The sequence below is a fragment of the Malaclemys terrapin genome, chromosome 1 (genome assembly GCF_027887155.1).
Source record: "Malaclemys terrapin pileata isolate rMalTer1 chromosome 1, rMalTer1.hap1, whole genome shotgun sequence".
NCBI classification, from domain to species: domain Eukaryota; kingdom Metazoa; phylum Chordata; order Testudines; family Emydidae; genus Malaclemys; species Malaclemys terrapin.
In genome coordinates, this window is record NC_071505.1 from 163,984,191 (window position 1) to 163,998,755 (window position 14,565).

At 40.0% G+C, this 14,565-nt stretch overlaps 1 protein-coding gene across 5 annotated transcripts in view; it reads left to right on the forward strand.

Moving 5' to 3' along the window:
- ARL13B (ADP ribosylation factor like GTPase 13B) overlaps window positions 1-14,565 on the forward strand; it is a 78,467-nt gene that overhangs the window by 3,109 nt on the left and 60,793 nt on the right. For all 5 annotated transcript variants that reach the window (XM_054046061.1, XM_054046068.1, XM_054046054.1 and 2 more), the window contains exons 2-4: window positions 328-511; window positions 1,671-1,741; window positions 6,280-6,529. In XM_054046061.1, the coding sequence (XP_053902036.1) occupies window positions 453-511; window positions 1,671-1,741; window positions 6,280-6,529 (380 nt within the window). In that variant the 5' untranslated portion in view covers window positions 328-452. The remainder of the gene's footprint in view (window positions 1-327; window positions 512-1,670; window positions 1,742-6,279; window positions 6,530-14,565) is intronic.

The window sequence follows — 14,565 nt, forward strand, 5'->3', positions numbered from 1 at the left end:
TGACTACACTTGGAATTATCACTGATTTCAGCCATCAGCATAGCTGTGTGATGGGTCATCCAAGAAAGCTGCAATTTGTACCCTAGGGTTTGTCTCTGCTTGAAAACTGGGTAAATCCTATTGGTGCAAGTTGCAGATTTCCTTGTCCACACTAATTTAGCACTTCACAGATGTCTGAAATAGGGGCTAATGCTCAGTGTAAACAGAGCCTTAGGATAGGGGTGGTTCTAAGCAGGGTGGCTCTTCCCGATAAGGGAAAGAAAATTTGCTTTGGTTACGCTTGGGGACTGACTGTGTTCTTTGTTTTGTTTTCTTCATTGCTACTAGTGACAAGACTGCACCCGAGCTGGTGCTCTTTGCTCCTCCACCTTCTTGTCTCTCACTGGAGTTCTCTGACCTGTCCACACACAATTTCAGTAGCTTCCTTGGCCCTGGATGGCTGGCGAAGAGGGATGTTTAGTCTGATGGCCAATTGCTGTAACTGGTTAAAACGGTGGCGGGAGCCTGTCAGGTACGATTAAGCAAATGAGAGTATTCTATGTTTATGCAGTGGCTTTCATCCCAAAGAACCTCAAGAGCTCTATGTATTGTACTATATGTCCAGGGTTACTCCATACTACCATTTTGTCTGTCTTACTTTTCTTCTTAGTTACCCTTTGGTAAAACCTGATTTTTTACTTTATTATTATTTTTTTTAGATAAAAGACCAAAACCTAAGGTGCATAATTGTTTTTTCTTTGAGAGAAATTCAGATGTTTTTTGAGTTTTAAAAAACAAAACACAAACCAATGATCAGTTACTCAGGTAATTTGTTTCTGACTGAAAGAATTCGTGAAGTTCAAAATATTTACTTTTCCCTTTTGTGTGGACTAATGTTGGGAACTGGGACAGAGAAGAGCAATGACTTAAAATGTGTAATGTAGGGCTGTCAAACTCATTTGGATTTTGTTTTTAATTATTGTCCGTGTGGAGGGATACAGCACAAGTGACATATTTGATGTATTGCTCATTGATAGGAACGAATACCTTCATTATGGCCTTGGGGATTTGCCTTGGTTAGACATTGATATAGCTATACCAGTATGAACACGTAGCGTACACAGGCAATGTTGTTGTTCGCCTGGTAGAGCATAAATTACTCTGCTTGCAACTGGGATAACACTACAGACAAGGAAAGGAGTATTTCAGTGGTGCAGCTACACTGATGGTTGCAGTATGATCAAATCCTCAGTGTGGATAGGGCTTTAGTTTTAGTTTGTAGGAAAAGGGGGAAATGGAAGTTATGGTAGTTATTAAAGAGAATACAACCATGCCAAAAAATATCGAATTCAAATTGATGGTACCTGGGATTCAATTTCCAAAAGACAAATAGAAATGAAAGGCAAAATCATTAAGTCTTATATGTATCTTTTCAAATTATATTATCACCCAGTATTAAGCTTATCTCTTTATTACTTAGTCTGCTGAACTCTTTGATTAGCTGGCTGTATGTTAAATACCAAATAAACAAACATAAGTCTCTCTGGTACTGGATATTTTGAAGCCTATTGGTTTTACAACGTTGTGGTAACTTTGTTATTTATGCATTCAAATACTTGCAAAAGTCCAACACAATGTTCAAGTAGGGGAAAAAAGCCTTGCAATATCTTTTTTTTTTTTTTCTTCTGAAGGAAGGTGACACTAGTGATGGTGGGACTTGATAATGCTGGTAAAACTGCTACAGTGAAAGGAATCCAAGGAGGTAAGCAGTAAATCTTTATATGAAGTTCTGAACTAAGTATTTTAAGACTAAATATGATGGTCAACTCAAAACCTTTTTTTAAAATGACCAACTTAAAAAAAAATCCTAAATGATATGACCTCAATTCTTAAATCTCTTTAAAAGGATTTAGAAAGGGGTTTTATGTTCCTCTGTTTAAATGGGTATTCCAAACAAGGGCAAAATTGACTGTACAAAGGAAAGAGGGAAACAGATGACACAAAATTGCTGTCAAAAGCAGAGAGAGCTACATTGTGGGGAAAAGACCCTATTTCAGTTATAGTATTCTTAGGTGTTGTGGAAACTATGACAGTGTCCTGGACAAACTTTATTGAATTAAGTTTAAGTATTTTAGGAGTTGATTGTATTAAAAATGAAAATGTCAATGTCCTATTGAGGGACTGTATGTGTTTATATGCGGGAGGAGGGACCACAACCCTCCAGGAACTAAAAACGGCAGAGGTGGGTAGGTGCTTAGGCACATTCACTCAGGGCATAATGCCCCCAGATAGCTTCCACCACTGGAAAAAGGCTTACCTGTGCTTGTTCATACTGAATTCTCCAGGGCCCAACAGTCAAAGGAATTTTGGATAAATAGCCTGAGTTAAAACTGACTCAGGGTCTTCTTTCTGATCCAGCAAACAGAAAGGGTCTCACATCCAGGTGGGGCCCTCAGTCCTTAGGGAAAAGTAGGAAGTCTGTTTTTGGCCCATTGATGACATAAGACATCAGCTGGTTGTGAGCTGAAGCTGTGATGACTTGTGACCACAAGAAAAAACCCTGCGTGGGGTTTGAAGGACTAATAACCAAACATAACCCTTTTTGGAGTGAGGGAGTGATCCTTGGTAAGATCATTAGCATGCTTGTAGGTTCTTTTATTGTTTTTAATGTTTTTCTCTGTAATGCTTTCACCTTAAGAATAAATATGCTTGCTTATAAAGGGCTGTGTAGTAACTTAGAACTGTGGCAATTTTATTGTGTAATTATCTTTGAAGAAATGAAAAAACAGGCCTCTGTAGGCAGTCTGTCTTTTGCTGTGGATATCACAGCATAGTCAGGAAACTGTACAGCCTCAAAGTACCCCCATCAAGAGGGAGAGAAACATGTGACTCCACTCAAGAGACGTGATGGCTGAGGAGCCTGGCCTGGTGGTGCTCCTGCTGGGCCATATAGGGGAATATGGGTGCAGTTGCCCTGAACTGTGATGTCACTTGTAATTATATGATGTATAACACTTTATAACCCCCCTCATTCTACCCACCTGAGTTTATGGTGTCCCTTTTAAAAATGACTTTTATTTGGGCTTCTTGCTTTGAGACTATAGGCCCCAATCCTGCAGATGACTCCATCGTAAAAATTCAAACCGTAGTTCAGTGAGTCAAGGGATCTGAAGGGAATTAGGCCCTCAATTCCCATTTAAATTCAGTGGAAGGTTAGCACAGAATTACCTTGGGCTTTTTTAAAATTCCAAGCCTAAATTTTCAAAGAGGTGAGAACCGAAGTGCATGTGCCGTCTGTGTGAACCTGCATCTGGGAAATGTGTGGCTAAGTGTGTGCACAGTCATGATTCATGTGTACATCTGCTCTGTGTGAGGGTGCATGCTCATGTCTGATGGCCATGCGTGTCTTTTAGAATGTGGGAAGTTATTCAGTAGTTCATTTTCTGGCACATGCAATGTATATTTTTCCTCATAGGGTAAGATGCTGTTTCTGTTAGAGAAGGAGCTGACTATAAATTGCTAGCTTTGTGACAGAAAGAGAGAGAAAAAATCTCCAGCCTTCTTTTAGGACTGATATTCTAGCTCATAATTTTGTTTGAATTATTGCAAAGATATAAAGTGTTTTTTCTGGTTAATGAGGCATTTCACTTATTAGCATAGGTTAGAGAAATCAATAGATCTGATTTCTTTGTACAGAAATTGCTTTCTGATTAAATATACCGCAATGTGCATACATCAGTAAACTTTATGTAAAGTCAATGTTATAAGTATAACCTATTTTATGATATTGACTGTCAGTATAATTAGGAAAGGAATCCAAAGAAGGAAATGGTGTGTATATAACTTAAAGGATGGTTCTAATGATATATTTTTATATCCTCATTTATAACCAGGAAAGCACCAGCAACTTTCTAGACATTTTGTACAGCAAGAGCTCAGCTGGCTTTGGAGAGAATTTTCTCTTGTCCCTCTCCACTGATTAATGCACATGCATGCAGGCCATAATTGGAATCGGATAAAATTGGTGCTTTTAAAGACAAATGTTTGGTGTAACTTTGTGTTTGAGGTGGTGGAAGGTTTTTCCAGCTGTGTGCATTTAATTTAGCATCTAGGGTGTGCTATGCAATATACTGACAGGTATAAAGACAAACTCTCTGCCCCAAAATGCTAGTTGAGGGTCAGTAAATCAATGGATTTATCAGGTGTAAATGAGGTTATGAAGACTTTTTCCCCCATTCTGTCCTTCTGGATCTTTTTTTTAAAGACAGTGAATCCATAGTTGATATTTAATCTGCCGTTGTTTCAGCACTGATACTAACACCTCCATCAGCAAAACGAACTGATTTTCCTCAGAATTTGACAGGTCCTCTTCCAGGATAAACTCTTTCTAGAAAGATGGAACCAAAATGGACTAGATATTTCCACTATGGGGTTCCATATTAAGAGATTCTGACTCTGTTGAAAGTTTCTTAATGCTTTGTTGTGAAAACAGCTTGGCCTAGAAATGTCACATTTGTTTTTCTCAACTGACCTGATGGAGGAGAATGCGTTCAATTAGTTTTTAGGGTTGATAGTAGCTAATTGTTTAGTTATGCTTGGGGGGTCATTAATACTATTGGATAGTGAACATAGTTTTAATTGAGTGCATTGTAATGCACATGTATTCCAAATATATGCACCTTAATGTATTTTGACTCGCAGAACTCACAATACATGGACCAGCCAGCACAGTGGGCAAAGATTTGCTATGAGGCGTCTGCGAGGAAATTTTCACAGAAAAGACCGTCCATCATAATCTGGGCCCTCTGTACTTCACAGTACAATGGGACTAAATTCTGCGGCGGCAGCCTCTAAAATTCTGCATCAACACTAACTTGTTCTGCGACCATGAAAAATACCCTTAGTTCTCACTGTGCCTCCCCCACAAACACACACAATTATGGCTCATAGTTGAAAATACTCAGCATAAAATTTGTCTGCTGTTTTTGAAGATAACATTTTTTCGCTATACTTTCCATGTATCCTGGTTGTGCTCCTGGGTCTTGGCTCCTATGATGTTGTCTAAGTGGTCTGGCTCAGAATTGCCGTTCCCTGGTGTGACAGTGAGGGAGGGTGCTTGTACCCATTTAATTGCTTCATCTTTCTAGTTTCACAAACCTCAGCTGCTGCAGAGTTCTTCAGGCTGCTGCTTCTGACTCTTCCTGCTCTCTGGTTGCAAGCTGGACTCCAGCTGTCGCTCCACAACCCTCTGTTGCTTGGCTCCATGTAGCAGTGCATGTAAATCTAATTAGCTCCCTCCAAGGGAGGAGCTGGAAAGTGAGAAGGGTAGCTCCCTTTTATGGACACCCAGCCAGCCAGTTAGCTATAAAATCCCTCTTGGTAGCTGTTCTCTACTTTCTTTACCTGTAAAGGGTTAAAAAGTCTGACTGCATGCATAGGTAAAAGGAAGCCAAAAGAGCCAATGGGAAGGCTAGAACTTTTTAAAACTGAAACAAGACTCCCCTTTTGTGTGTCTGTGGTAATTCTCCCAGAGAGCAGGGACAGGGCTGGAGCATGCTGTAAAAGCTTGCGCCAGGTATGAAAAATCATTAAATCATACCTAGGAACTACTCATTTGAAACCCCAGATATGTAAATAGATCAAGAGATGTCTAGGAAGACGCAATTAGGTTTATCTCTTTTATTTCTTTATGGCTTGTGGACTTCTCTGTGCTAACCCCGAAATGCTTTTGTTTTGCTTGTAATCATTAAGCTGGACCTCAAGAAAACCATTCTTCATGCTTAATTATTATATTTGCTCTTTTTAAATCTAACAATAGTCTAAGTTCCAGATGTATTTTCTTTCTTTTTTGTTTTTAATAAAATTTACCTTTTTTTAAGCAGAGGATTAGGATTTTTGGGTCCTAAGAGGTTTGTGCATATGTTGTTTAATTAGCTGGTGGCAACAGCTGATTTCCTTTCTTTTCTTTCTCAGCTCTTCCCTGGAGGGGTGGTGGTGAAAGGGCTTGCGGGTACCCCACAGGGAGGAATTCCCAAGAGCTCCTGGGTCTTAAAAAAAACAAAACAAAACAAAAAAACCCAAACAAACTTTAAAGACAAGGTAATTCTCATACAGCAGCACATGTTAATCTGGAATTAAGGTTGTAAACTTGTTTTCCATCTAAAACATGTAATTAGAAGCGAGTTGGCCATTTTAATTGTATGGGCTTAGACTCTGATTTTGACATATAAATCATAAAATAAATGAAATTGTTATAGCTAAATGAATCTTTCACCAAATGTTTTCTTTATGATTTGACAGAGTCTCCTGAAGATGTAGCTCCAACAGTTGGATTTTCTAAAATTGACCTTAAACAGGGAAGGTTTGAAGTCACTATCTTTGACTTAGGAGGTGGAAAACGAATACGAGGCATCTGGAAGAATTACTATGCTGAGGCATATGGGATAATATTTGTTGTGGATTCCAGTGACACAGAGAGAATGGAAGAGACGAAAGAGACCATGACTGAAGTTCTAAGGCATCCTAGGATATCTGGGAAGCCTATATTAGTGTAAGTAACATGAATAAATGATTTACTACTAATCTATAAATTATTAAATGTTATTTGTATACAGATTAGTACGATAATTCTTCCCCCTCAGCCTCACTTCTTTTAGTATCATTACAAAATAACATCATAATGGCTGTATTTGGTCAGACTTCTTATGAACTTCACACACTCATTTTCTACAGTTGAGCTCACTGTTAGGGTAAACTTCTAGGCCCAGTAATCACAACATGCCTCCTCCACCCATATGCACAATAGTCCAGTTGCTAGGGCACTCAAATGGGATGGGGGAGCCCTGCGTTCAAATCCCTTCTCAGGAGGGATTTGAACTAGGATCTGTTGCATCCCAGCGAGTATCCTAACCACCAAGCTATAGAGTATTCTGGAGTGGGATTATCTCATTCTGTTGAAGCTGTTGGTCTTAGTATAAAATACTTGAATAGCCATTGGGCTAGGGGTGGGGAGAAGGGAGTATGACTATATTCAGGGGTTAGGGAGCATACCTGGGTTCCAGTCCCTGTTCCAGAGGTGAGTGCTCTAACCACTGGGCTGTTGGTTCTGAGGGATACCACCTCCTCTTCATTTGTGAATCTAGCCTTTCATTTTATTTGCTTTTATTAAAAATACCCAATGCAAAACAGTGTATTCAGCCCAAACTGAATCTCTTCCATTTTTTTTACAACTGCCATTGAATTAAAAAAAAGTTATTTTCCCAGCTCTAATTAACAGTAAATTTAACATCCATAAGTTGTGCATATCTAACACAAGGTGGTGCTACTTGTACATGATCAGAAAAATCTAATTAGAGAAAGCTGACTTTAATAGCAGTTGGGATTTGTTTTTGCTTTTGGTTCATATGCTTAATTTTAAAAAAAGTTGAAGGTTTCAGAAGGTCTAACAACTAGAAAAATATTAAATTTTGTTTGAATATGATTGACTTCTAGAATTCTACTCCTTCTAAACTTTTGTTAAAAACAAATATTTGAAGAACACCAGAAATAACAAACTTTACTAATTCCATTTTTAGAACAATTGTGCAAAACTAGGACTGTACAACAACTTCTCCAAAAGAAAGATGGAGGTCATAAATGGTAAACTAGGACAAAACCCATGTGTAGGGGGCTCAAGATTGAATTTTATAATACCATATAATATACACACACACACAATGCGTCAGTTTATCCTTACATAACCAAGGTTATCTACAAGGTTACCATGCATATAATTTGGAGGGGAAGCTCTTTGCTTTAAAGCTTAAGTGCTGGGAATCTGCTAGTGTATGAGATTCCAAAAGTGAAACTGACTAGTCTGTCTTGATCAAGTTAAGCGAGATGCAGAAAGCAAACAGCATAAATGTTGAAAAATAAATTAGGTTTTTTACTTGTCGTCTTGGTTATCTATGAAGGTGTTGGTGTTACCGGGAAGACGACAAATCTATTTCTAAAAATATTTTAACCCAACAGTGTATTTTAAAAATGAAATTGTGACAGCCGTCAACTGTCAGTCTCTCTAAATGAATAAAAATTGTTCAGCTTTCCATTATAAAATCTCTAGGTCTTGATCCTGTAGTTGGGAAGCGTGGGCCTTTGTGCCCATACAGACCCTCTGTGACTTCAGTGGCCTTGACAAAGGCATATGGTCCTCCCTGCATGGATCTAATTGCAGGATCAGCACCATAATCGTAGTGCGGTGGGCTAACTCAATCTTCAGGTTTGTTGAAGTTGTTGCTTTTTAGCTGATTGACAGTACAGGATTTGTGGCCTGCTGTCAAAATTCATGTTGTCCATAAATCCTAGTCCTGAAAAGGGATTCACCCATGCACAGCCCCAGGGCCCCACATGAGTCAGTGGATCTTTTTCCAGGATTGGTGCAATATATTGTACGGTTCCCTTTCTCTGTTCTTTTCTTGTGCCGCTGGCATAATTGCCAAGCTTTCTGCAGCTTCAGGAGGCATGTTATACAAATTATTTAATTTGTATAATTTAGAGGTTGTTGCCACAGGATTTAGGGGTGCTTGACACAGAATTTGGTCCCATTGTGCCAAGGAGTACTCGAACCCTGGAAACAAGGCCTTGGACCATAAGCAGGAGTGTGAACAGCATAGAAATATAGTGCTTGGTGGAGGAGAAGAGACCAGGGATCTTGATCACAGCCCAGTGCACCTATAAAAGATTATTCTATGGGGAAAAGATCTTGCACTCTCTCTCACTTAGACATGAGTGTCATGTGGTAGGTCTGTCCTTCACAAAACTTAAGAAGTGTTTTCATTTTTTTTTTAAGACCTGAGTACAGGGGGTGACAATATAGCAGCATATGGAGTGTTTGTTTATATTGTGGAGATCGGTCTTTTTTAATATTCCATTGCTTTCAATTTTTGAAGTGTAGTTTTATTTTATCTAGTATTTCTTACTGTTCATGTTTACTCCTGAATAGTGTTCCTTTGAAAACAAAGTGAAATCATTAGCTTGATGCTTGGAAAATGTCACTTACAGAGCAAAGAGTATGAACAATAATTAAGGCTAAGATTTTGTCATGGATATTTTTAGTAAAAGTCAGAGACAGGTCACAGGCAATAAAGAAAAGTTCATGGAAGCCCATGACCTGTCCTTGACCTTTACTAAAAATATATCCATGACAAAATGGGAAGGGATTGGGCAGCTGCGGGGTGGTTGAGAGATCTGGGGTCCCCACCACCTGTGGGGGCTCAGAGCTCCAGGGTCCCTATGCCACCAGCAGCGGAGGGGAGCTACAGGGTCCCCCTACCCCCTCCCCAGAGGCTGGGAGCGCTGTGGGAATCCCTCTGCCACCGCCACAGTGGGGAGCTGCAGAGCTCCCCATGGCAGCTGGGGAGCTGCCTGGGGTCCCCTTGCCCCCCGAGAGATTGGGGGCCTGCTGCCTCAGGTGTGTGGAGGGCACCTTATAGCTCCCCGCTGCTGCGGGAGGCAGCGGGTCCCTGCATCTCCCAGCTGCCAGGGCTTAAGTCACGGATTCCGTGACCTCTGTGACAAAACCGCAGCCTTAACGATAATTAGTCATAAACCTGGTGTCTATGTTGGAGAAAACTGCTTAAAATCTTATTAAATCTGTTTATTTGATGCAAATAATATTTATGTATGTGTGGTAGAAAACTAAGATTTAGTAAATGATGCATTGACTTTTGAAGATAAAGTTCTGGAAAGTAGAACTTAAACATATTGTACTTTAGCCATATTTATAAACTGTTAAGAAAATATTGTTAATCATTTTCCCCCTACTCTATTGAAATTAAGAGAAAAAGCAACACCCACCCAAAGTATCAGGTGAATAATGACATACCTAAATAGAAGGAACCAGTCTCTGGAGTCACAGCTCAATTCCATTTCATTTTCAGCATGTGTGTACTGAAGAGTGATGAGAGTGGTTGAGATCTGATCACTGAATAGAACAAATAGATATTCATGTTTCTTTTTAAGCATGAAATACCTATTATAGATTGAGCTAAAATGCCATCAATTTAACATAGATTAAAACAGTGCCAGCCATCTATCCTAAGTTATCATGCACTATATAAGATTATTCACTCATACAAAAGCAAATACTTGTGTTGTCCACTCTTTGAAGTATTAGAATGTATCTAGGACCCTCTTTGATTTTCTGTACAGCAAGCAAAAGCCTTACTGCATGTCCATAATCTGTTTAATGAGCAATCTGCTTATCAATTATTGTATGCAAGGCCATAGAAAACCATCCCTCTTCCAAGGAAGCTGTATCCCTTTTTAAACCAGGCAGTACCTTATTTTGACTGTCCTGGTTGCAAGGCTAGCTGCACCTTTGCATTCTGTGTTCCCTCTCATGTCTTAGGCCTTGTGCCTTAGCCTCTCCTGGAGTGGAATTCCACAATTCTTCCACTCCTAGATTGGGCCCTGGGATACAGCACTCTGTTTAATCAACCAGTCTTATCTAGACTGCCTGACTGAGATCTGGCACCTGTAGTTCTTCCTTTCAGGAGTCTGACAGTAGTGAATATAGTGACCATACACCCTTCTTAAAACAAAGTATGGTAGGAATAGGAATAAAGCATTTAGAGAGAGGGTTTTAAATGTCTACATGCATGTCAACCTTACCTAAGGCTTGCCATCCCTGATGGTAACCTATTTAGGCCTCACTTCTGCCTGTCTCTCCACTTGGTTCCCCTGAACAACTACCCCCATCTCTTCAGAGAGACTTTTTGACCTGCTGTACTCATTTGCTCTTCTGCCTAAGTTGGCTTTGGCCCTTCTAGACAAAATTGGATTTGCAGACTGTCTGAGGAGGAGGTAGACTCTTAAAGCTAACAGCCCTTAATAACCTCTAAGTGTTTGCTGAAAGGTGGCTTATTTTGAGCCTTTCTTTTGTTTTCTGCATGTTTTTGCTTACAGGCCCCTGTTAAATGAAACCAATATAGTCATACAGTAAATATACCAGTAACCACGTCAACGTAGAGTATTCATAAATTATTACAGAACAGCTCCAATTCCATCAGTACTAATAAAAATTGCATTGGGAAGGAATGATGGCGGTAAAGGCATAGAAATGAAACTCAGCCCAGGTCCTGGTCTCAGCTCTGCCACAAACCTCTTGTGTCACCTTCAAGAAATCAGTGTAGTGCCTGACTTTTTTTTTTTTTTTTTAAATAGAGCAGGTGCAATTCTGTGTATTCAAATACCTCAATTGTACACACAAAGTATTTGTAGTTACATGGTTAGTTATGCGCCTAACTAATCATGGGTGCATGAAGATGCCTGTCTTTTATATATGCATAATCATATGGCTGTTTGAAAATCAGGCTCTTAAATGTTTCTTCCTCCAGTTTGCTCATCTGTGAAATGATGATAATACAGTAACTCCTCGCTTAACGTTGTAGTTATGTTCCTGAAAAATGCAACATTAAGCAAAACAAAATTAAGCGAATCCAATTTCCCCACATTAAGCAAAACGATATTAAGCAAATCCAATTTCCCCATAAGAATTAATGTAAGTGGGGGTGGGGGCTTAGGTTCCAGGGATTTTTTTTTTGCCAAACAAAAGGCGTTATGTACATTTTAAACCATTTTAAACAAGCAATTTAATACAGGTATAAGTTTTAAACAATTTAAAAAAAACAATTTAATACTACAATCATCATTGCTGAGTATGAAGCAATGGGAGGTGCCCCCACTGGCACTGCAGACAATGAGGCAGGCAAGGAGGCTGAAGTTGCCGTAGGCTAGGAGAAGCATGTTGCACAGCAGGAGCGGCAGCTTCCCGTACTGTGCAAGCACCTGGGATGGGGGGCTCAACCCTCGGCCCGCCCATTCCAACCCTTCCCCCAAGCCCTCATCCTTAACCCGCCTCTTCTCCCCCTCACCTTCTCCCCATTTACTCCACACGCCGCATCCTCGCTCCTCCCCTGCCTCCTGCCCATGGCAATCAGCTGGTTTGCGGCGTTCAGGAGGCAGGGGAGGGAGGAGGAGCCTGCGCGCCGAGTCCTCGCTCCTCCCTCTTGCCTCCTGAACACCTCAAACCAGCTGATTGCCACGGGCAGGAGACGGGGGGAGCAGGGGGAAGGCGCTGATCACGGGGTCTGCTGGCGGCCGGATTCAGACTCTCTGATAGAAGGTGCTGATTACAATCAGTGCAGAATTCTGAATGTTCTTGTTATGCATATACATGTCCAGTCCCTTTTTGAATATTGCTAAATTCTTGGGTTCAGTAAATTCAGGTGGAAATGAGTTGCTCATTCTAACTTTATCAGTTTTGAATTTGCCACCTTCTAATTTCATTGTCCCCTGAGACAGGGAGAGCAGAAGTCCCTGACCACTCTTCTCTCTACCACTTATTTTATATGCTTATATCATGTCCCTTTTTATTCATTTCCTAAGATAAGCAATCCCAATTTTTTAAACTCTCTGCATATGAGGATTTTCCCATGCCCGTAATCATTGTTGGCACTATTCTCTGAGCCCCTCGTTGATTGCTGCAATATCTTTTCTTTGAGACAGGATAACCAGTTCTGTATGAAGCACAGGGTATTCCAGATGAGAGCACACCACTGATATCTATTTAATACAGCTAGATAGAATTTCTAGATCTGTCATCTCCCTTTGCATTAACTGACATGTCTGAACATATATAAGAGCATGTCCAAATACAATTCCAATCCATGTCAAGTAAAATAAATGCCTATTAAAGTGTGTAGTCCATTTATCAATATAGCTGTGGGTGCTCAGTTTTGCTGAAAATCAAAACCTAGCTGTGTCAAGTTGAATATCCAAAAATTCAAATATGCACAGTTGGTGAACGCTTTTGGAAATGTGGTAGTTCAGTAATTGTGTTGATGCACAAGAATAAGTAGAATCTGGTTCCTGTAAATTTGACCAGGGCTAATAAGTAAAAAGAAAAAAAAAAAAAAAGTAAAAATTGTGTATTTTTTTTCCCCTCTATTAAAGTTAACAAATATAACTGAATACACATAGGGAACAGACTTTCTGGATTAAACTGTTGCTTTTTTATTTTTAGATCTAAAACTTTTTTACTTGAGCTGTACTTTAAGAAACCATGTTACTGTAGTTTTTTGAGGTGTGAGACATTATGCCCCATATTCTTCATAAAGATATTGTTATGAAGTGATTATAGCATAACCAAGATGTATTTTAGGCAAGATGGGTCATGCGAGGTATCATTGAAAAGGTTATGATTTTACTGAATATGATTATCCTATTTGTTTGCATGTATCATTTCTGTATCTGAAGTTAAGAATATTGACTATGTATCAATTACCAGTGGGTTTACACCTGGGGAATGCCCACCAGACAGAATGCAATCAGTCTAGATGGCTCACTGTGAGGAAGAGCCATTAGAACAATAGGTCTTTGAAGATGTTAATCTCCTACCTTCCCAGAAAGGCTTCCTGAGGACCTTACAATTAGTCTTTGAGTTATGGCTGTAGGGTCACGTGATTAAGTCACCTGGTACTGGAATCCATCTTGGAATACCAGTGTTTTTCCACTGACTGGCATGGGAACTAAGTTTGGAAACACAGGCTTCCCGCCATAAGCAAAAGCTGTTTGAGGCAGGGGAGTGACCTCAACGGAGGTCATTTTTCACTGTCTCCTCACCCAAGATGACTGCTGGAAACATCTAAGAAAAAGACTGGGAAGAGAAGAGCTGAGCCCAAGCTGGAAAGGTGTCTTGCCTGTGAAAGAAATACCTAGAGTTTTAAGCTGCAAGCAAGAGCAGCTTGCCTTCAAGAACCTCTGCATTCTGCCCAAAACAACAGTTAGGGTGAGAATTTGCTAGTTATAACCAGTTTCTTTAGTATATTGATCTTACCTTGCCTGTTTGTTTCATTTGCTAGGTAATCTGCTTTGACCTGTTTGCTATCCCTTATAATCAATTAAAATCTACCTTTTGTAGTTAATAAACTTGTTCCATTTTGTCATAACCCAGTGTGTGGAATTCATAACTGGGGGGGCAAAAAGCTGTTGCATATCGCTCTCCACGTTGAGGGAAGGAGCAAATTTCATGAGCTTGTGCTGTACAGTTCTCTGTGCAGCACAAGATAGTGTAATTTTGAGTTTTCACTCCGGGGGGGGGGGGGGTGCACTTGAGTATCTGGGTAGTTCCTTTGCTGAAGTCTTCCCATGCAGGGACTACTCAGAAAGCCTGCCTGTTACAACAGCTGGGTGTGTCCCTATGTGTATGTATGCTGGTGAAAATGTGAGACCGGAAGTGGGTCTGCAGCTTGTCACAGCAATACAGTTAAAGGGAGCACAGGCTGGTGGGACAGTCTGGCTCAGTGTTACCCCAGTTCCAAGTGGTACCACAGGGGGAACCCATTAGAATGTGGTTATCAGTAATAATTATGTCTTAGTTTAATGTCCTTTTAAGTCATCTCTCTTTAGGTCCTGTTGGCATCTGCTTTTTAATTTAGCCATCGCGAGAAGTAGTATCTTAAGACATTGGCCTACTACATTTTCTTTGCCATACAACACTACTGCTTAATTTGCTAAGCTTGTTTTGCTAATGTAGGTCTTGTAAGA